Below are 23,953 nucleotides of genomic sequence, written 5' to 3' on the forward strand. Positions count from 1 at the left end.
TAAAGGTGGTCTGAGACTATAAATAATAAGCATGGTCGCTTTTTATGTGCATAGTATTTTCAGAAGTGTTAGCTTCTGTGCAGGACTATATAACTTTATTTTTTTAAGCCCTTCTGAAGAGTGGGAGAATGCAGTGGAAAATATTTAAAATTAGTATTATGTAGTTTTCTGGTTAGTAGTCTTAACACATAGAAATTGTGTTGTTGTAGTAGACAAAATTCTACTAGAATTCTATACTAGAACACTAGACAAAATTGTACTAGACAGACTGTGCAATATGAAAATTTGTTTACCGATCTTGTCTCTTAATTGTGAAGGTGGCTCAACTGTATTTCACATTGTAGTTGGGTGAGAAGGATTTAGTTTCCCAGTGCTGAGTGTGGGAAATGAGAAGTAGCTAGAATTGGGAAGAGAGATCAGGGCAAAAGACAAGGAAACTGCGATGGAGGGCTACAGGAAATGGGTGGGAGTTGAGGAAATGCGTTTTTCCGAAAATGTAGCATCAAGGTAAAATCTAGCAATTAAGCATTGAAACTTATCGAGAGAATGTATCCCTAACAGAACAACAACAACTTTCACTACTGTTGTTTATGTTGTTTTCTTCTCTTGATTTATGTGGAGAATGACTGTGGTTCTCTATGATTTTTCTCTCTCCCTTAAGTTTTAAGGTGTTTTTCTTTCCCGTTTCCTCTTTGTTCTACATTTCCTGGAGCTTAAGCACTCACAATGTAGCTCTGAACGGTTAGGAAACATCATGTTCTCTCTATATCCTAAAGTCAGCTCTGTTCAAAAGTACTTACAACTGTGCTGGAACCCCGTTAGCTCACTGAAAAGGTGTGATCAAGGTCCCCCAGAATGCCAGCCCTAAAATTATGCCATGAAGTAATCCATTTAAGCAGTTAATTCTGAGATGTAGTTTGTTAAAATATCTAGCTGTGAGAGGTTCTGCAGGTAGGAGAAAAACTACTTTGCTTTGGTTCTGCAATCAGAATAATTGCTTAGCATTACAGTTGTGAGGGACAATCCAGATTGTTAACCAAAGAGCAAATAATATCCCTCTCCGTCCATGAAGTCTGAGACACTTTAATACATTTGTGCTATGAGTACATGGAGCTCAGGTGTAGGTAACCTATGTAACTGTGCTTTATAGCTGCCATTTTTAGAGCAGGCATACTTCTAGATTCCTGACTGTGATGCAGAGCAAAAACCCCCAAGCAGTGCTGGCTGAGCTGAAATGGATGGTGTTAAATAATAGAGCAAGCTAGCTTCAGTCCTGAAAGAATCATCACAGCAGTCCTGTTAATAGTTGAGGGAGGCAAAGCTAATTTTTCTTCATACTATTTTGGAACATCTGTACTGTTTGTAGTCCCCAAACCACTTCATGCATAGCTACTGTAATTCTGTTCTGTGCCGTGACACCGATGCGCCATGGGAGCAGTAATGAACTAGCCCCAGCTCAGGGGTGTGCACAGCTTGTGTTAAGGCTTGAACGCTGCCAGCTTGGCACTGGAAGTTTAGGAATCTGCTTTTTGAACCTGTAGTCCTGTTACTTACATGGCACAATGTATTATATTGATGTGCATACTCAGTGTGACTATTATGAACAGGATCAAAGATTACGAAAACCTTTAGTCTGAGTATTAATTTGGGGAAGAAGTTAAGAAATTTTGTATGTTCCAATCAGTTGCCACTCATGTAAAAGATGTTTTCAAAAATTCCTGTGCCTATGCATGCATGACTGATTTTCTTCTTGTTTAATTCATATAATTTTAAGTTTATTTTTAAAAGCAGAACTAATTAGGCCTTCTTTCTTATGAATTTATGCTTCACTGCTTTTCTGCTTTACTGACAATTTGCAGTTTTCATTCCTTTCCTTCCCCAGATCCCAGTACTGTCAGCTGCTCTCTATGTCCACCATCTATGGGTTGATCAATGTGACATATGCTGTGTGGCTGGTTCTAAGTATGGGCATATTTCTTAGCCAGTAAATAACTATCAGGGCCATATTAACTTGGGTCTCTTTCTTCCAAATGTAATGAAACTTCTTGCAAATCCATATATTTCGCACATTTACTTTTTCTCAAATATGCTTGAAATTGGTTGTGAGGTAGATTTAGTCCAATCATGCCTCGTTTTCTCTGGAAAGTTACTATTAGTTTTCAGATTGGGAAGGAAACCCTCTCCATCACAGTGGGAATAGCATGTTGTGTGTGTTGCTACACTATATTTTTGAGTTTGGGATGCTGCATCAAGGGCTTTATATGTATTTTTCGTCCATCTCATGGCTTTCTATTTCCTCCTTCCTCTCCACAACAGCAAAGTAGTTGGAGCCTACTAAGTCTTCTCACATCATGTCTTTCTATCTGTGTCAGGGAGAACAGTGATCAGTGTTGACTTGATTTAAAAAATTCTAATAAAATAAAAGACTTTCTAGACTTTCAGTGGTATGATGTTGCAAAGAGATAGGATAAGAAGATGAAAAACTCAAGAGAAAGCTTAAAAACTAACCAAAAAACCAAACAACCAACTCGAAGCCCAAACTCTAGAAAAATAAAATTTGTATTTTTGCAGAGAAAAAATTAGCATGCTATGGTTAAAGACAATATGCTCCTGTGGTATTCCTTCAGATTGCCAGAAGCGTGCCTTTGTATGTGTTTGTGCTGCGGCTGTTACTGCAGTGACACACGTAAATGGAAGTGTGCAACCAAAACATTTATTCAGGATGCTGGATGGATGAGATAAATATGCAAGAAAGAGGGTTTTGGTTCTGGTTGTTGCCCAGGCGGTTGGTTTTAGCAGTTCATAAGGACAGGAATAGGTCAGGGGAGAGGGGAATAGCAGCTTCATTGGAGAGTGCCGTGTGCCTGGTCTCTTCTGTACAGCGTTAAAGCGAACCCTTGCAATGTGGGTGCGGGATGGGAGGCTGGGAAGTCATTTCCCTGTACCTGCAGGAGTCCTGGCTTCCCTGTCCCAGCAGCTGCTGCCGCCAGATTCTCTGCAGCCTCTTGTCTGTATGCAGGAACTTCTGAAGACTCAGTTAAAAGTTATAATGAAGGCAGCGAGTCAGACTTTTTTGAATATGGTGAATTTTTCTTAACTGAGTGTGGCTGCAGGTCCCAGTCTGTTCATCCTGGGTGCTTGCAGCTGAGCTAGTGCAGGGAAATAGTGTGAACTCCTGTGAAGGTGAGGGGTGTGCTGGTGAAGTGTTTTGCTGGGAGTAGGGACCGCTATGCTGAGAGCTGCAAGCAAGTGAAAGTACTGTGTGTGTGTGGTTTTGCTAAAAAACAAAATGCCATATATTTAAATGTTGTCTTGTAGGAGGTCATGGGGAGGTTCTTGGTCCCAGTATGCTAATGCTTTTAGAAACTGGTGAGGCAAATGTGATTAGAAGACTTCTGCCTAGAAATACCTTATTGATACTTTCTAAATTGTGCTGTTCTGACAGTTTAAAAGAGGATATACTTTTACTTTCACAGATTAAGCTGCCACCAATGATGGAAATAATAACGGCTGAACAGCTGATGGAATACTTAGGTTAGTAATTACAAAAAATGGTTTTCAATTACATTATTATACTCATCAGATCAGTGAGTAGTAAGATAGGAGAAATGTTTTATTTATTTACTATTTTATTCAGCTTTACTTGACACATGCTTCAAGAAAACTACTTATGGTATTCAGTTACTCATTCTTTTCCTTAATTGCTCTTAGAAGTTTCCTGTACTGCTTTCCTGTGTGGTTAGCCTAGTGATGCATTTGGTATAGCTTAGTACACCAACACACTGGTAGATTTAAACTTATTCGCGTGCCTTACAATGTTGTTTTATTATATGACAGACTGTATTAAGTCATCTGTGCCTTTAATTGCCTGCAGTAATTCTAATCTGTGGTAATATGACCCAATTATAATAAGAAGAAAAAATAATTTAGTCATCGCAGTGATTGGGGTCTCATTTGCATGCACTACGTCATTATCAGATTCAGTGTTCAGCAAAACTGCAGCTGTTTCCCTCTGACAAGTCTGTAACTTCAATAGCCTGGAATGGTCCAGTTGTTAAAAGTGCAGTTGCAATAGTACTTAAACTACATGTACCACAGCTCTTTCGCTTTGTAGCCTAACAAATATAAAACATTTGAGCTTAATGGGCTAGGTTTGATTATTCTTAGGCAGAAGAAAAAAACTTTCTATATTTTCTTTCTTTCTGCTTGTAAAGAATGTAGCTTGTTCTTCTCAAAAGCATATTGCCTAATCTTTCAGTGAAGAAAAGAGTTAATAACTTTAAAAAGTCTTAAGAAATGTTGCTGCCTATGTCTAAAGGTTTCTTCTAATTGCAACAATAGAATAATACTGTCTCAAGTCACTGCGTAATCTCAGTTGGCTAAATGTATGTGTTCTTTATTGAAGGCATATATTAGCTTCTGGAATTATCTTATGAAATTGAATAACAAAATTACCTGCTCAAATTATTTAGGTTCCTTTTCAGTCAATAGGAATAGCAGTTGACAAATGTTTTTTTCTACAGCTTAAAAAAAAACAACAAGCACCCCTTTAACCACTTTGAACAATCTTAATCTAAAAGATTGTAAATTAGGAAACCTGTAATGGTATTCTTCTTTGAGTAGAAACATACCTTTTAGGATTGAAGCAAGGGAATAAATAAGAAAAGCATTTGAAATAAAATCTGAGAGATTTGGGAGAGGCGGTTTATGGATGCTAGTCACTAAAAATGTTATAAATCTTGACAGTGTGTTGATCAACGATTATTTTCCTTTCAGTTGTAGATAGAGGTGGAATACCAGCTTTTCAGAATTATTGGTGTTGGAAACATAGACCAAAATATTCATAGTATCAGTCAGGATAAATGGTTGCTTTTAAAAATTGTGTAACATGATTACATACCTGTGAACGTTGGGACATTTTTCTATTTTTATGTTGAGGCACAGACGAAGGTAAATTTCTGAGTAATTAAGAGATTGGTGTGATATCCCAGGAGATTATGAAATACTGCTTTAGCAACAGCATTGGCCATTTGAATTTTATTTCTTAATATGATCTTAGTATGTTTTTCATACTCATATTTTACTCCATAATTATAATTCAAGTTATAAAATGATGCTATCTCATTAATTTGATAGAAGACTTCAATGGTGGTAATTATCATCAGTCAGAAGTGTTCACAGAATGTTGACACTTTGAGTGTGAAATAAACTTAAATTTTATTTTTGCTTTTTTTTAGGAGACTATATTCTTGATGCAAAACCTAAAGAGATATCTGAAATTCAGCGTCTAAATTATGAGCAGGTAAGGAGCTGCTTCTAAAATACACTTGCTTATGTCTGAAGGAACTGAAACTTTTTTCCTCACCAAAGGTTTATCTTCTTGTCCAAAAAAAAAAAGCATACAAAGCATTGTTTGTAGTTATTCTTTTTTTTCCTAGGCTTTATGTAGGGCATTATTTAGAAATGCTTCCTATTAGTGAAGAAAAACACAGTATCTGTTAACCCAAGAAATGCGGGGGGTTTTGCCTGCAATGAGTGTAATGAAAGAGGTTGGGTTTTTTTTTAATTGAGGAATTGTGACACAAGCAAGTATATAACAGGGATGTTGCTTTTTGAAGTTTTCTATTACGCGTCCTTCAGTATGCTCTGTTCTGTGATGCCTGCTAGACTTTCTCGGAGGACATAAACTCGGCAAGGAAGAGATTGCTGTTGTTAAATAGTGATGGACAAAAAGATGTTGATTCTGTATTATGAAAGGCAATATTATTTGCACTCACTCATTTTTATGTCATCACAGAAGTCTTTCTATGTTGAAGATAATGCTATTACTTTTTGAAAAAAATTAATCTATGATGTATTATCTTGAGCAAATTTTTCAAGCTCTGTCTGTGGTCACAGCTGGTTTTTTGATTACTCATGGAAAAGTGATTTGAATTTATTGTAGGTGTTAGGCTTCAGGCTAGTTCTATTTATTATTAGGTTGCCTTTTCTTGCTCTAATTCAGTGTTGAAAACCAAATCAAGTATCCTGGGATAGTTGAAATTGGAATGAAGATTGCATATGGATCCTTTTAATAATAATCCAAAATATGACTTGTATCAAATTATTATAAATTAGTTGTCTAATAACATAATTACCTATATTTTTTCCATACAATTCTCTGCTGCAGAAGACTATAGCTGTAATGAAATTACAGGAGGGTGATGAAAACTGTATACCTGCTTAAAGTACAACCTCTATGCTTTACTTGTGCTGAAATATCTGGGTTTACTACATAAATGTCAAAAAGCTTTTTCTTAAATATTTAACTGTACAATTGTTGAGAAACCTGTTCTAGGGATGTTCTAAAGGTACTTGCAGATGCAGAAGTGATATCACATGAGAGGGAAAAAGAAACTAATTAGGCAACTGAGTTTTACATAACTATTACATTTCCGAAGCATTGGAACTAAGTCTTGTTGTTAATCATAATTTTGTGTTTATCTTGACAGTTAATATTCTTTGCCTAAAATGGTATACTTTCTTCTGAGACAAGAAATTTGAGTAAATGTTTTTGATGGCTGGATTTGTAATGCTTGATTTTAGTATAATTTCAGTATCATGACAGGAAACTCATTTCAGCTCTGACTGACTTTTTTACAGTACTTGAGGGATTTAATTAAGTATTTGAATGAAAGTTGGGTTTTTTTAAAAAAGCACAAGTTCTAATGCACAAATTTAAGAACAGGTTGCCCAGGGAGACTATGGAGTCTCCATCCTTGGAGAGAGTCAGAAGCTGTCTGGACATGGTCTTGGGCAACTGGCTCTAGGTGTTGCTTGAGAAGGGGGGGTGGAGCAGATGACTTCCAGAGGTCCTTTCCAAGCTCAACTGTTCTGTAGATTTATATCCTTGCTTTTTTTTTTTTTTAATTTTTTTTAGAAGCTTGTTGCTTTGAAGTTGTAGAAATGGCTAATATGGAAATGGTGCTCTTGACATTGTAGTGAGAAACTTCTGCAGTTTTCTGGACAGTCTGATGTTATTCCTCTTTTGTGTACAAAGTAAACATTGCAAAATTAAGGCAACTCATGTCTGTAGGTGTATGATGTGAATTTGTGGGTGGCTAGTGCTGAATTGCTATAGACTTTCTTCCTGTTCACTTTGCAGTGTAAGAATATAGCATTATTTCTTCCAAAACATCTCTGACATCTTGATATCTGGTCCCTACTAATAAAATGCACTTCTTAACTAAGATGGTTTGGTTTGCTTTTATAACAATAAAAACTTAGAAAAAATTTCAAAAAAGTCTGAGCCAAATCTTGACAATTACTTAGAATACAGCAAGACTTGTAAGTCTTGTGACACAGCAAAATTGTCAAAAGGAAGAAGCAACATGTAGTAAACAAGTGCGAGCTGTTACCTTCCTGGTAACAGAAACTTTACACAACAGTGCAGTTAAAGGGCTACAAGCCGTAAAATTCTCGTATTCACAGCAACCACTTGCAAGTGCAGATACTGGGTACTGTTCATGACAGTGTTCTATAGCTGTGCTTTATCAAGTAGTTTATAAGCTTTTCTGTGTAAGCTTCAACTCTTCCAAGAGCTTTAAATCTGCTTAGTAACAAAGAAGTATGTCTGTTTAGAAACTTGCTTTAGGAGTTTTCAAAAGTTGAATCTAAACAGAAATTACTCTAAGTAGGAGCAAGCTTATTGTTCTACTGTCATTGTATTTGAAAAAAAGATTACATTTGAATTTGCATAGAAGTAAGAGGAGTAGCTTAATTCCTTCTGCTAAAATGCTGAAATTGGTGAACATGAAATTTTTGCTGTGTGCCTTAATGAAACTGTTCTGTTGCATTTGTAAAGTGTTGTGCAAAGATCTGTGGGCAAGACTATTTTACATATGTCTGCTTACAAAATTTTTACCTACAAGCTTTGTTTCACAGTTCGATTGCATGCCGAGAGATGTTTAAAACTTCTTCCAAGATCTAGGTAACATTCATCTTTCCAACAGATGCCTAATTTGGCTTAGAATTGAATCCTGAATTAACTGTCTTATTAAAAGAAGGCAACACAGAGTCAACTCTCTCTGTGGTTTTAGTCTGTGAATCTTTTCTGTCTCCATCTCCTCTCCAATCTGTATTTCTGTGTTTTGTCATGCTTTTTCCCCCCCCCATTGTTGCAATCCTGAATTCCTCTTAAGCAACAGAATGTTGCAGAAATAAGCAAAAAACAAAACAATGAAAAAAACAAACAAACCCTACAACAACAACAAAAACCCCAGAAAAACAACCCAACCCCAAAACCCCAACAATCAATCAACAAACAAAAAAGCCCCTCGGTTTCCCTGAATCTTTTGCAAATACTTTTCAGATGATACTCTTTGTGGACTGTTCTCACTTGGTGGAAAACTCTTCCTGCATGTCAGGAAACTTGTTGGTTCGAGAAAACTGTCTCACAATGCACTTTTTCTTTGGCTCATTGTTGCTTTGTGTGACTGGATCTTCATAACTTGATAATTCCCCGTAAGATTCCATTGGGATCACTACTATAATAAGTGCTATTTTCATGATTTGTTTCCACAGTAGAATCTACAGGCCACTTAAGGTATGCCCAAAATAAGCTAGCAAAACTTCTTTTTATGAAACAAACAAAAAAAAATCAGATTCTTCCTTTTTGTTCACCACTTTAAATACTGAACCCCCAAATCAAAGTTGGCAAATATATCTGTGTCGATGTTTTTGTTTGTTCATTATGTGGTGGCAAGTACTTCAGCCTGACTCACAAGGCAGGACTTAAATGGGTAGGAGAATCCTCAAGAGAGTCCCATAGAGTTTCATTCCCTTATAATTGCAATTCTTCTTGCAAACATCTGGCTTGTGGCTATGGGAGATAGAACTAAAAGAAATAGGAGCTGCCTAAAAGCATCTCGAGAGCAGAAGAACAGTCAGATACAGCTGATTGGAGGGAGAGTTCTTATTTTGCAGATCTCTTCTGGCACAGTGAGAATGAAGAATGTGAATACGCATTGGAACCGATGTTTAGCTAATTTTCCCTTTTTTATTTTTTTTCCCCCCATAATGTTGAATTGTTGAGTACTAAATGGTGAAGGGTTTGAAGAGTAACCACAAAAGTACAAAGCTGGATTGGTCATCTGTGTTTTCTTTTTTCTTTCTGCTGTCAGAATATGAGTGATGCAATGGCGATTCTACATAAGTTACAGACAGGTCTGGATGTCAATGTGAAATTTACAGGTGTACGAGTATTTGAGTACACACCAGAATGCATCGTGTTCGATCTTCTTGATATCCCCTTGTACCATGGATGGTTAGTGGACCCTCAGGTAACTTAATTTTTTTCAACAATTTAAACAGAATATAAGTTATTCTGAATTTACTGGGGTAAGGGGAGATGTTTCAGAATTTAAACTGAAGTCAATAATGATTATGGTAATGGGTTTTTGAAATCTAATCAGAGAAACTGGATTTTCTTCAGAGAGGAATGAATACAGACTGGGTTTTTTTAGTGTGATAATTTTGCAGAGACTGTAATCAAACTAACTTTCAAAACCTGTGCTGAACTAATGACTGTGTAAATGAGAATTGTTGTTCTGAGGGAGGTAGGAAGTTGCCAGATGTGGTGTCTCTTGTCATTATTTTTGAAAGCTCATTGGAGAACACTTGGAAAGAATGCAAGGTTACTTTCCTTGTGTCTTTAATTCTGATTTACTAGTCACAGCTTTTGAGAACTGAGGATATTAGAACCAATTAGAGAGAACTGCATCTTTAACAAATGTATAATTTATTTTTAATATTATTTAATAAACAGTAAACTGGTACTGTTTACTTAGGGGGAAACTGGTGAGTTTGGCTGGAATAACCTGCCTCAGATTATTTTTTTTTTTATTCTTGTTCATGAAAGTTGCTGTTCTCTTATGCCCCTTGGACCTCCCCATCCCGCCCAGCTGAGCCAACTGATGCCCCATTCTCTCCTCCATCCACTTTAGCAACAGCTTTGATATTAACCATTAACTTAAGGATTTAAAATGGTATCTGAGACAGCAAAACGTGTAACCATCTGGGCTAAAACTTTCTGGCCTAATGCTTTTAGGGGAGTAATGTCCCCTCTTTGACACGCCTCTTATTTACTGATGAATAATTACCATAGGCTTACAGTTGTGTCCTGTTCTTCACAAAGGTAAGTTCTCTGTTTTGAATGCTGTTCCTTCTTGTTCCAGGTTGCTGACATAGTAAAAGCAGTTGGTAACTGCAGTTACAATCAGCTAGTGGAGAAGATCATTTCTTGTAAACAGTCAGACAACAGCGAACTGGTTAGTGAAGGTAGGTAACTCTCTGTGCTTTATCGAAGTATCTACCCTATCAAATCCTAGTCACATATCTTGTATGTGCATGTCGTATCTTTACATACAAAGTGTGAAAAGCCAAACCTTCCTTCCCTGGGCTGGCACACAGCACTGTGCTTGTCTTCTAAATTTCTTTCATGCGATTCCCAAACCAAGGACCAGCCTCTTTCTCTTGATCTATTAAATATGCTTTCCAAAAAGCTAGAGAGAATTTCCCTTTATGAAAAGGTATTATGGGCACCATTCAGATTTCAACTTGTCCATATATTCTCTCCTGTAATTAGAATACAAATTACACTACGTGATGACAAAGAAAAAGAACAGTAGTAATAGAAGTGGATATAGCATTTCTGAACATCACAGGGTTATCTACAATGCTGAAGTTGGAACTTCCAACACATTTTCCCCTCTCTGATTGTGTTCCCTTAGATTTGTGGCAATACGGGGGCATCTTAGTAGGGAGGAGATAAGAAAAATATTGCCATCGTAACCAGGTTTTATATAACAGTATGTATTGCTTTTGTAGGATTTGTAGCTGAGCAATTTCTAAATAACACCGCTACACAGCTGACATACCATGGACTGTGTGAGTTGACTTCAGCTGTGCAGGAGGGAGAGCTTTGTGTCTTCTTCAGGAACAACCATTTTAGCACCATGACCAAATACAAGGTATATTCAGCATTTTTGTCTTTGATGTTGTGGGTTTTGTCGTCATTTCAAAGCACATCTTGTTTCTTTCCTGTCTTGAAATAGAAACAAATTCCAGTTTGTTATATGTAAGTTTGGCTTATGGTGAATGTAAGGTCTGTAGCAAATGTTAATTGTGAATTACTCATTACAGTGTTTTAGATATCAGGACCTATTGTCACTTGAAATCTTGTAGCACTTTTCCTTATGTTCAGTTTGCTCCCTGTGTTAATTCCCTTTGTGGTTATGTATGACATAACATTTCTTACGTGCCAATCACAAGCTGCATTTAAAGTTAAGTCATGGTAAGGGTAATGAATTTATTTAATTTTTTGTTTCTGAGGATATAAGACTTTGCTTTATGTTTTGGCCAGTAGATGAGTAGCTCCATCATGGTGTTCAAAATACGGAAGATTTGGAGAAGCTGGGATGAGCTACAACATTGGGTCTCTGTGTTAGGGAAGAGATAGTTTTTAAAATTTGAAACTGGGGAAGCAAAATGGCGAGATTTGTGAAAGGAGTATTCCAGGATACGAAAAGCAAGTGACAACTTGGTTAATGGTTCTGGTACTCCTTCCCCTGTGTGATGGAGAATCTGGCTTGACAAGTTTACGATCGTTTATGGAGCCCCTTTGTTCCAACACAACTTTGCCTTTACTAAGACGGTAGTGTATTTTTATGTATCCAACTCGGGTAGAAAGGGGCACAGTCAGATTGTCTCCTAAGATTTAATCATTCCCTTCTCTTCAGTGATAAATGTGAATATTTTGAAGTAAGCTTTTCACTGGCTTGCAATATCAAATCATCCTTAGAGTTAGACATTTCTCTCAAACATAAATACAAGTCTTTACCTTTGTCTTGAACTGTTGAAAGTATGTTTTGGTTATGTGTTATTAAATAAGAGTTTTAATTTCATACACACTTACATTTATGAATAATGGTAATAAATGCAAAAAAGGGGGGAGTTTAACATACAAAAACATTAAGGAACTGCTGGTCTTGTCATCTATGATGTAGTAATGCTATATATCTTATGTGAATGACACTAGCTTTTCCATTTTGCAGTACTAGTTCTTTTCTTCTCCCTCTGTTAATCTTGACTGTCAATGCTTATCTTTGGCATTGCTATTCATAAGCTGAGCTAAGGCTTTGAATAGTCCTGGTAAATGATTAACTAACTTTACAAAGAGGTAACACATCTGGTTTTCTTATAGCTTCTTAAAATTTGTTTCATGTACGATGTTCTCTTAAAGCAGTAAGACAGGTAAAAGGATCTTTTTCTTCCCTTTCTCATTCCTTTTTTTTTTTTTTTTTAAAGCTATGGAACATAGCTGTTTATGGTCAAAAGTATAATTTTTATACTTTTGCTCACTTATGTCACAATTTCAAGACTTATAGTTTGCTTCTCTCCATTTTTCTAAATTTAACTCTTGCAATAGTTTGTAGTAGCTTGTCGTGTAAGCCTGTACATGGTTTTATGGTTGCTTTTGTTATGAAAAAAAGCCCCAACCTCAAAATAATTCGGTTTTAAAAAGGAAATACTAAGCAGTACAGATACACTTCCTGGGTACAAATGGTACCTAGAGGTGCAGAAAACCTTTTTTTACTGTGTTTAAAGGATATTACAGTTGAAATACTTAAATCCTCCTGAAAGTCATTCATTTTTGTGCTACTATTAAAACTCTTAAATTATAAAATGTTCCTTTATTAAATACAGTCAATGATTATCACTTTGACCTTGTGAGAATTCTGTTTGTAGAACATAGACTGTAGTCTTCTGCAACTCAGGATTTAGATTAAAGGCCAAAACTTGGTGTGTGTTTGTCAGTGCTTTATCAGCTTCATACTCGTAAAGATGTACTTACCAATTGATATCCTTTATTCCTTAAATAAAATGCAACACTCCAATGAGTTAAATATCCTTAACCAGTATTAATAATACAGAACACATTCAGGCAGTGAGTAAGAATCTGTGTCTGAGTCGTAACTGTAAGAACTAAATCCAAGAAACACAATATTTGAAGAATAGTATTATTTGTTTTGTATTTAAGCTTTACTGCTTCTAAGTGACTGTGGTTTTAATCTTGTCCTTTTTGAGAAGTCTTAGACTTCTGAAATGCTAAGTTTAGGAATGTGGGCCATTATTTTTGTGTTTCATAGTCATTATGGTGACATCATTTGCACCTAGTGTTCAATTTCCATGTTCTCTGCAGTCTTTTAGTCCCGGGGTTTTTACTTTTTAAACACTGTTGTTCATTTTGCCTTGGATTTCTGGTGGATGGTTCACTATAGAATTTGGATATCAAGAAACTCTTTTAATAAAGACAGAAATTTTTATTAATTTATTTTTTAAAGTCAGCAGTAACCTTGCTGTCTGTTCCTAACATACCTAGCTATTTGCAATAGCTGTATAAGTAGGTATTTTTTGATATCAAGGAAGTAAGAAATAGACTTGACTTGGGCTTTTAGCCAAGATTAGCTATCTAGAAGTCCTCCAGGATACTGACACGAGTGCCAAATACCTTGTCACAGAGCTGAGATTTTTCAGCTGCTTAACTCTTTTCTTTTACTAGGCTTAGTGCTAGCTCTACAGGTTTTTTATGGAGTTTTTTAATTCATGGTTTGAGCAGTAGTCAGCAGTAGCTGGACTGTGGAGAAAAGCCCATCAATTAGGAAAACTGAAGACACAACATATGCCAGAGAAAATTAACATGTAGAACTTCTAAGGGGAAAAACTATGCAATGTGTTTGTCTTTCCCTAATAATGCCCTTCTGTCTTCCCCCTCCAATATATGGAAACATACAAACAGTTATGAAGTTAAACAAAAGGGAGTTATGCACATAGTAAGTTATGTACATATAATAAAATGTGCATTTGTAGAAACATTTATACTTTGAATAATTAGCAAGAATTTATCGTGAAAATCCTTTGGGTACATTAGATTGTATAATAATAATTCTAATGATGCTAATTTTTTATTTGGAAGCTTTCATGTACAGCTGATACAGTGACTTCTGCACTGGGTATATTTCTTAAGATCAGTGGGGGTTTTTGAGGCTGATACTTTAGTGAAAGGACTTGGATTTCAGTATATGTCAAAGAAGGTAGGCTGTAGGTTGATCTTAACTGCACATACTGGAGAAAAATAAAAAAAAATCGCTGTTCTTTTTCAAAAGAAATGCAGAATCCTGTTCCAACTTCTTATTATGCTTATCTTTTCTAGAATCTGCTTTAGAATTGAGGAGCAGGTGCAAGTAATTTAGGAAAAAGTTCAAAGAGCAATATTCATGAATCAGAGATGTTTTAAAGTTCAGTGTATTAGTTTTTCTAATACAACAGATGAACCCAAATAGCCTTAATCCTGTTCCATATTGGTACCACATAACAATCATATGATTGTGATTAAACCATTTTTATTTTTTTTGGTGCTTGGTCGAACAGATTTGTTTTTTTAAGTTGTATTGGAGTTCTTTCCACATCCCATCTGGTGAGCTTGTTTTAGAGATAACAGATATTTTCTGGTTTAAAATATATTATAAACATATATACATATATAATTATACATATTATATGTATATTATATATAATTTATATGTATTTATAAATATAATTATGTGATTTATGAATATATTTATAAATTATATGTAATTGATATATATTACATATAATATGTGTATTTTATTATATTATATAAACATATAATAAAATATATATGCATTTACCTGTCATTCCTTAATAAGGGATAGTCTCAAGGATATTTTGGAGCAGAAATGGGAGAGGTGGAGACCCATAACATTTTTTTGTGCATATAAGTTGAACTTCCTGGGGTTTAAGTCTGTTACAAAGAGTTTGCACTATTTATTATATGACACACAGCATCAATTTGAAAATAGAAGATTTACTAACACTGACAACACTTTACCCAATTATACTTAGTTTCAAGTGGCTTTCCACGGTTGGATCAATGGACCTTGCTTTTGGGTTGATCATTTTAGAGGGCTGTTCTGCTGAAACAAGTGATGTGGAAGTGTGAGCAAACAGCGCAGTATTCTGAATTCCTGCATTTTTGTTTTAAAAACTTTTTCATAGGCTGCTGTTACAAGGTGGTGCATAGTGGCAAGGGCTCCTTGGAAATGTTGGGCATACTAGTGCCTAACTAGTACGATTGTTAACCTGGTTAACCTACTTGTTTCCTTTGTGGCCAGCGTCTCTACTGATGCCAAGATTATTTTATTTTTTTCTGCATGGATAGTAAAGGAATTTGTAAGGAAGGGAACTAGAGAGACTCCTCACAAACATGGCTTTGTTTTTAGCGTTATTCAATTGTTATGAAATAATAATAATAAAATAGGTGGTGAGGTTTTTTTGTCTGAAGTGCTTCTTGGATGTTCAGAAATAGAATGGTTATGAACATACAGCAATGTTATGAATACGTGGTGTTAGATCAGGGAGTTATCAGTGCTGTGATGTACTTTAGGCAAAAGCTTACTAACGATCTCGGCTAGCAGATACTTAAAAGGCATTTCTACACTAGTTACGGGGCTGAAGATAATACTTCAGGCTTTGAGATGGACAATAATATGTGAGAAGCTGTATTCAAACACTTTTAAAAATATTGATTATTTTAAAAAAGAGTATGTGGCTTATGAACAGAGAAAAAGCAAAAGGGGGAAAACGGTGTTTAGTTCACTGTATTTGAAAATATTTGTTACTGTTTTGAAGTATTCCAGTACAACTTAATATATGGACACTTCTAAAAGGTTAATCTTCAGGCAGGTAACTATTGTGCCATTTTTACATGTCTTCCAGATTACTGATTCAGGGAGTAAAAGCTCATGGAAGGGGCTCATTCAATAATAATTGTTCCATTTTAGATAAAATCGTGGAAGTTGATGAGTAGAGTAACCACAGTAGAATGATGGCAGTGATTTCTTTCAGAAACTGCTATGAAAAGTTTTGATGTAATCTGCTCTAAAGACTTCAGTGTTGTTTTTCTTTAAAGCTGCTGAGTTGGTATCACCATGTAATTAGAAGATTTCACAGATTGCATTTCAGAATAGACCATCAGTTCAATTATAATTTGTTTACTCAGTTCATACTATTTTATATAGTCTTGAATAATTAATACTTTATTATTCCTCTTCTGAGAATTGAATTAAATTTGCATAATACAGTATGTTGTCTTTTCTGATTTGAAGTTTGAGTATTAGGATCATGTTTATGCTTACAGAAAAATTATGTAACACTTAAATTTCATTATCGGATACAGAGGAACAACCAATATGGCAATTCTGTAATATTAGACATCTGTCAAAGTATGGTGAGTGTTAGTTAATAATGGCAGTTCAGTTATCAGATTCTTAATCTCTTTCACTGTTACTTGTCCATTTGCCCAAGTAATCATTTATTCTACTTCCTGTCCCTTTAATTGCGTATTAATAGTCTTGGCTCGTGTCATTATACAGTAATCACTTTCAGCAGTTAAATATGTGATTTTTTTTTTGCCTTTGCTTTTCATTACACAGATAATAAATACATCAAATGATAATTCCTAGATCAAGGAAAAACAGGACTGTAAAGAGGGGATCAGTTTGGTAAGAATATCTTAGTTCAGTTGGAACATTTTTCCCACTGATGTGACTGTGATACAACCTATTTTCTTTAATGAAAAGTAACAAAACTCCTGTTTGGATTTTGAAGTGTGTGTGTTGCAATTATGTTTTCTAGTTTATAAATGTTGGGTTTCTGTTTCAGAACTCAACACAGACTTTTATTCAAATAAAAATTAATTGCGCTTTTTTCTTGAGCGTTTAAGATGATGTCTGAGTTTGGCATAGTAGAGGCAATGTATGTAACTTAATGTTTAAATATTTTTCCATTTTTCAGTAAGTGTACAGGTTTTTTTCCTGAGGCTTACTCTGTGTAATCAAATGGTGTATATTTTTTCAAAAAAAAAAATCTTAATTTTGTCTAACAGGGAAAATATTCCGATAGTTTAGACTAACCTAAAACAATAGCGCTTCGTTCACATAAAAAACATCTTCATGAAAACCAAGGGATCTGATCCAGAAGTCCAAGAGAACAATTACATGGGCTTTAAAGGATTGATTAATTAAAGGACAAAGCTTGAAGTGTTTGTCTTTACTGTATGTAGCTGTTCGACAGCTGTTTGGTTTTCTTTTTCAGTTTTTTTAACTGCTGGGAACTTGGTAATTGCCTTCAAACTACTTGTTCTGATGCCACTAATTTTAGTTACTTAATCTGATCATAAATTTAACCCAGGAAAGGAGGTCTTGTAACCTGTAACATCACCTGCAGCCTACATATGTTTGCATTTTAGAGAGTTCTTTTGTGCAAACCACAAGAGTATGACATCATTCTTCAGAATAATCTTGCTTTTATCCTTTGCTTTATTTCAAGCTTTTTATATGTGAAACTATAAAATCTGGGCATTGGTCTACAATATCTAGCTATTGATTCTTAGGATAAATAATTATTCGTAACTTTATTGTAGGCACAGTTTATCTTAACAGTTATGCACTTGAGACTTTTTTATTGATTTATTCTCTATTGACAACAGCTACTAGTAGATACTATTGCTGTATGTTATGTGCCGGTATTTTTGGGGCAATGTTAACCCATGAGACTGTATTTATTAAAAAAACCCACATTTAAAACCAAACCTAACAGATAAGCTGATAATACCTTAGAAATGGCCAGTTAAGACTTTATGAAGGTAGGAACACATTTGTCTTTTAAAGTATGATACTGTTCCTGGCAGGGTGTTCTTGAAAAGCATATTTATGTGTATTTGTTAGCTTAATTGCACGACCTTAATGTTCTGATCTTGCTCTTTTAGCTTTAACCCTGACTAGAAAGCAAATGCAGAATCAGGACCTTGGTCTGTTAAGTAGAAAACACACTCTGATTTTTATGCTCTTTAAAAGCCTCCTTCCTAATTATTTTTAATTTGGTGTAAATAAATGTTTCTACGCTTAGTAATTCTTACTGATTCTGTACTGTGTCCCTATCTTCTTTCCTTTTTCCTCGTTGTGTGTTGCACCGAGTGGAGCTCAAGTGCAGACACGTTGTTTGGTAGGGTACAAATAGGGTGTAAAAATAGTGGACACATCCAGTCAGAAATCCCAGCGTTATATTGGTTGTGTATCCTTGTCTCTCAACAGCTAGACTCATCTCACGACCTGCCAAGTGCTGGAGAATGGTGGCTGGCTCCTGGCACCAGGCATGCTGTTACTTAGAGCAGCTTAAATTTTGAGTATGAAGGTCATGACATAAAAAGATTTTCTCATATCCCCAAATCCCCTCGGTGGAATTTGGGTGTGCCTGTGAAGTTGGCCTGTGAGCCTTTAGGATTGGGAAGAAAACATGCACAAAGTTAAAACAGTGCATATAAAGCCAGTCCGCAGGCATAGCTTCTGTTTGCTTCTTGCAAGTAGAAGGGACAAAACCTGGGAGTTCTAGGAAGACTGGTATCTGTCGCCACAAGTAGCTACATTACACCTAATATAGAAAGAGCAGAGTCCTCTGATTTTGTATATGGAACTGAAAGTTGTCCAATTATTACCAAAAGGTACATAAATATTAGCAATATTATGAGAGTCCTTGGGAATCTGTTTCTTTTTTTGAGAATTTCCATGCAGTTATGCTAATAGAAGGTAGAGCACTTGATCAAAAACAAAAAGGGAAAGATAACTTTGCATCTGGGATCTTTGCTTTCCCACTGGTCTGCCATTCCAATAAAGTGAAGAGGAGCTCTGCCTCTTCACAGGTACTAGGGAGCCTCTGTGTGTTGGTTTGCTAGGTTTTGATAAAAGTGAAGCAGCATGTTTTTAACTCTGCGGTTGGTATTGGAATTGGAATGGTATTGTTTAGGTCATGTAGTGATAGGTAGTGCAGCTTATTGCCTCTCATCAGGGAGCTGTATTAAAATGGTTTATTTAGGATGGCATTTTTACAATCGGTGTTCAGGTCTAGTTCAACTGAGGAGATCTTAAAAAAAAATGAGAATATGAATTTTATTTAAATTGAAACAATTCTTTATTTCAAACAAGTATTAGCTTTGAAATACCTTTGAATGACAGATTGTAATCCTGTAAATGTAATGATATACTTAATATTTGTGTGTGAAAATTCAGTTTATAATAGTTGGGAGATGATGAAAGCATTACCGTTTTCCTATTTCAGTGTTATTAGTAAACTACACTGTTCATGAGCTGTTTAAAAGGTAATTCAAATGTATGGCATAATAGAGGAAAACTGGACACACCCCTCTTTTTAGGTTTTGTTTGAATCAATGTACTGGTCAGAATAAAATTTAAGAGGTTCAAATACACTTACCTTAAAGATTCTGTGGGTTTGGGGTTGGTGGGATTTTTTGGGTTGGGTTTTTTTTTCATTTTTTCAAGACAACTTATATGTAAGACGCTGTGAAGCAGGTATTCTGTGCATATTGGAAATTCTGTGAAGTTATTTCCTTTGGGTGTGTTTTAAGCATCAGAAGTAGCATTTGGTTTTTAGCCAGGTTTCTGAGGGAAAGCTGATTCCTTAGATGATGTTACCTGGTCAGACTTGTTGCTGACACTTGTATCTGTAAGCCCACCTGGGCTGGGGTAGCTGCCATTCCACATCTTGAACATACTGTAGGCCTTTGTGGGGTTTTTACCTGTTTGGCCTTTTGCGTAAGTGCATCTTACGGTATTAGGTACTGTTAGAGCAATTGCTGCATCTGAATCTGCAGGTAATATTTTTTGTTAAGTCATATGACCTACCAGCCTCAGAAGGGATGGCTGTAAACTTAATAGGGTTGAAGAGATGTGATTTCAATTTCAGCATCTCTTGTAGACAGTCTTTTAATGACTTGAGAGAAATCAGTGAGGTAGCTCTGTGCTTGCTGAATAGGGGCAATGTTTTCTTTTGTTGCCTATTCAGCCTATGAAATAGAACAGGAACTGCCTCTCGTGTTTTGGTACATGTTTAGCACAGGGATCTTTGAGAACCCTTCGTGTGCTGCTGTAATACAAACAGCAAATTTTTGTGGACATCACAATAAACTGCTTTGATTTTTACAGCTAAAACGCTGCAACAGGTTTTGCATTGAATATCCTGATTTGGTGTGGTCAGTAATATTCATGAAGGCTTCAGTCTTAATGTGCTGTGTAAGCAGTAATAACATTCTTGCTTTGGAGTATAATTCTAAAAATATTTCAAAAGGAGTAGTGTAAGATGAAAATTAAATTGAAATTTATACATGGATTTTTGTGCTGTTTTGCTGTAATTTCCCTTTGATTCCAGCTCCTCTCCCATTCCTTCAGCCTAAGCTTGCATTTCATCCTTCCTGTACCTTGGCTTCTGGACTTGTTAGTACTGTTTATCTCACTCCCAGACCAGCCCATTTTATAATTTCAGAGTTTGAAATCAAGGAATTCGGCCTTGTGGAACTGTAAAAAGGCTAAAATCCAACAAAAGCAGTTATTGGTAACAAGTGATAGCAAGACTCTTAAATCTATTTTTTTCAATTGAAGTAAACCTCAGATTCTATCAAAACTCATTAAAAAAACGTGAAGTCTGAGATGTGGTTGTTTTGAGGTAATGCCTCTTGGATTATTTGGAAAGATCACCCTTGTCTTCAGACCTGGCCTTTGGAATTTAATGTGATTTGTCCTGGGATTTAAAATTTACATTGCCAGTCATGAGGTATACTACTTAGGTGTGTTTCCAAAGAGTTATCAAGGTATATATTAATGTTTTATATTAATTTTTAGTCAATATAAACTTTAATAATGAAAAATTACAAGATGAAACAGAAATTAAGCGTGGCTGTTAATTTAGCAATGAATACTAGTATCTGGTGTTCTGTGCTGTATCCTGATTCATTTACATTTAAAATGTTTTAAAATCTAAACATTTTACTGGAAAGCAACAGTTGTATTAGCTGATCATTTCTGCTAATTATGTCAGATTATAAAAAGGAATTTTTTTAGTTTTACAGGTTTTGTTTATTCTTCTGCATAGGGTCAGCTTTACCTGCTGGTGACAGACCAGGGCTTTCTTACAGAGGAGAAAGTTGTCTGGGAAAGCTTACACAACGTGGATGGGGATGGAAATTTCTGTGATTCTGAATTCCACTTACGGCCTCCATCAGACCCTGAAACTGTCTACAGAGGGCAGCAGGATCAAATAGATCAAGTACTGGATTTCTGCTTTTCTATTGTATTTTTTCTGTTTGTGACTATATATAACAATTAGTATGCCTTTTTAGGCTTATATATGTGTGTATACTTACACAGATGTGTATGTACGTGTACTCATGTATATATAGAACCTAAAAAAAATTCTTTAGATACTTAGGTTGGGGTTCCTAAAAGTGCTACTTTGAAGTATTAGCATGACTTCAAGGGAGGAAGACTAAGACCAGCTGTGAATAGTTTGGAAAATCTGATTTTAATCTCTCATCATCCAGTTCTGCAAATAACTTAGGTGAAATGTCACATCTGCCTTGTATATGGAAACAGAAACAGCACCGTGGAACTCCTCATGCCATAACAAATTTGTTTCAGGTCACTAATATTGTCATAACTGAACTTTGCCTTCTGATGCCCGCTTTGAATGTAGGACAAAAACCATAGCAGATTGTGTCCGATGGTGGTTATTTGTTATTCTTAACTATATCTAATAGTTAGCAGAAGTTGTCTGAGACAGGACTTATTTGTACCAGTTAATGCATAAGCACATGGCAAGACTAAGCTCCTTGGAAATCTTACATTCTGAATGAGCAAAATAAACATATACTAATCACCGTAAGTGCTTTTTAATACAGAGAGGGATGAATAAGCAGATGCTTTTTAATAAATTCAAGCACTGTCTCTCTCTTGCCAAATAAAGAATCTGGCAAAGATAACCGGGCTAGTAATATCTTGAGTTGCTGTCTGGATATATCCAAAACTACCTTTTGATTATTTTCTCATCTGCTTAGGAGTTAGTGTTCGTTATTGATGTACTCTCAACACTGTTCAGTAAAGTGGGGCTAATACTCTATCAAACATAATCAGTGTTAATTAGAAATAGCAAATTGCAGAGAGAGCTTTAAAATCTTCTACCTAGAACTGGTATGAGCCGACACTGTCTTTTGCTGCTGCCCAGGTAATGGAATTTAAACCTGAAAGCAGGGGGGTTTAATCAGCTTTTGTGTTTACACAAACAGCTACGGTATAGGCACCTGTTTTCAGCCTTTCTGCAGTTCAGGTTATGAACAGGTTCTGAAACAAAGTCCCGTTTCCCATGAGGTAATATATTTGAAGATGAGGCTCTGAGAAAAGTGATGCTGCTGTTTATCTGCACATTCTGAAAAAGTCACTTGATATGTCTTGACTCCTTCTGTATGTAAAAGAGCATTAATAAAGAAGTTTACTTTTTAGGATTATCTGATGGCATTGTCTCTACAACAAGAGCAGCAAAATCAAGAGATCAACTGGGAACAGATCCCAGAAGGAATCAGTGATCTAGAGCTAGCAAAGAAGCTCCAGGAAGAGGAGGACAGGAGAGCTTCTCAGTACTATCAGGAGCAAGAACAAGCAGCTGCTCAGGTCCAGGTAAGAAAGCATTATCACCGAATATGATCACGAGATTTAGAGAGTAACTCAATAGTTACATAGACACATCTACATTTGTAAATGTTTGACACTGGTAAGACTGCTATTTACATTCTGTACAGCAACTGATGAGACTAATAATATAGGGCTCTTAAGAAATATGCTATAGTTGTTGGATTATTTATGCAGATACGGCAGTTGCTGCCACTTAAATACTTTAAAGACGGCCTAACCTAAATGAGGGTTTCATTCATACTATTTCAGTTGGAATGATGAGATGAGTCGATACATAAGGTTACAAAGCTTGTATTAGCTAATAGTTTACATTACTTACAAAATAGTATTCAAATAAGAGAGTTTTGATAGTAGTCAGTTTTGCCTTTATTTTGTCTTGCAGAGGTTTGTTGCTGTACGTTTTCAGGTGTTTCGGTCAGTGATATCAGGTGAATCTGTTCAGTCCAGTTTCAAATTGGGAAACTAACAGTTTCTCCCAGTACACCTTTCTGTCCCATCCCCATAAGCAGTTGCATTCAAAATGCTTGGAAAATATGATTCATGCACATGTATATACAAAATTGCTATATAACTGAATAGTATGAAGAGAGATATATGTTCAGTTTATATATATATAACTTGCACACTCTTGTGTGCAGGAGGCAATATTTAGATTCATGTTCTGGATTCAGAGAGTTCTTAACTGCTGAAGACTTTTAAAACAGATTTTATTTACAAATAACATAAAAAAAATCTGCATGAAGGCTGAACCTTTGATGGCCTGAAGCAATTCAGAACCATTAATTGGTGTGCTTGTTAAGCATGAAACAAGAATTTTGACAGTTAAAAGTTGTATTCTTTTCACTGCTTGTTGCTTTAATAGAATCATCGGTAGCTACTTCTAAGACAAAGATTCACTACTGCTGGCTGCAGAAAGGTAGAAAGAATTGAAGAACCTCCTTAACAGGACTTAACAGCATGCTTTTTTGCAGCTATGAATGGATAACGGCTCGAATAGATGATGGAAGTAACAAAAAATATTACGTTTGTGTACCAACCCTCTTGCCAAGTTCTCAACTAGTTTCTAGTCACAGAAGCTGCTGCTTTGTGATGTCTGCTGTCTAAAGCAACACTTTCACTCTGCAACTTCTGAAAAGTGGATTATGTTCTTATAAAAGAAACTAGCAAAAATTCCAGTACAGTACAGTAATATAAAGTGCCAGAAAATACTTGAAGCCAATTTTTATTATTGAAACAACTGGTCTGAACACGTGGACACAATAGAAAGGACACATAGGACTTGAAATACATTTTCAGCTGAC

General features: G+C 35.7%; 1 protein-coding gene across 1 annotated transcript in view; it reads left to right on the forward strand.

Moving 5' to 3' along the window:
- MINDY2 (MINDY lysine 48 deubiquitinase 2) overlaps nt 1–23,953 on the forward strand; it is a 39,869-nt gene that overhangs the window by 5,922 nt on the left and 9,994 nt on the right. Inside the window, exons 2-8 of the mRNA XM_055715469.1 lie at nt 3,477–3,534; nt 5,238–5,302; nt 9,162–9,320; nt 10,215–10,317; nt 10,867–11,009; nt 21,061–21,234; nt 22,464–22,637. Coding sequence (XP_055571444.1) covers nt 3,477–3,534; nt 5,238–5,302; nt 9,162–9,320; nt 10,215–10,317; nt 10,867–11,009; nt 21,061–21,234; nt 22,464–22,637 — 876 coding nt within the window. The remainder of the gene's footprint in view (nt 1–3,476; nt 3,535–5,237; nt 5,303–9,161; nt 9,321–10,214; nt 10,318–10,866; nt 11,010–21,060; nt 21,235–22,463; nt 22,638–23,953) is intronic.

The sequence above is a fragment of the Falco cherrug genome, chromosome 7 (genome assembly GCF_023634085.1).
Source record: "Falco cherrug isolate bFalChe1 chromosome 7, bFalChe1.pri, whole genome shotgun sequence".
NCBI classification, from domain to species: Eukaryota; Metazoa; Chordata; class Aves; order Falconiformes; family Falconidae; genus Falco; species Falco cherrug.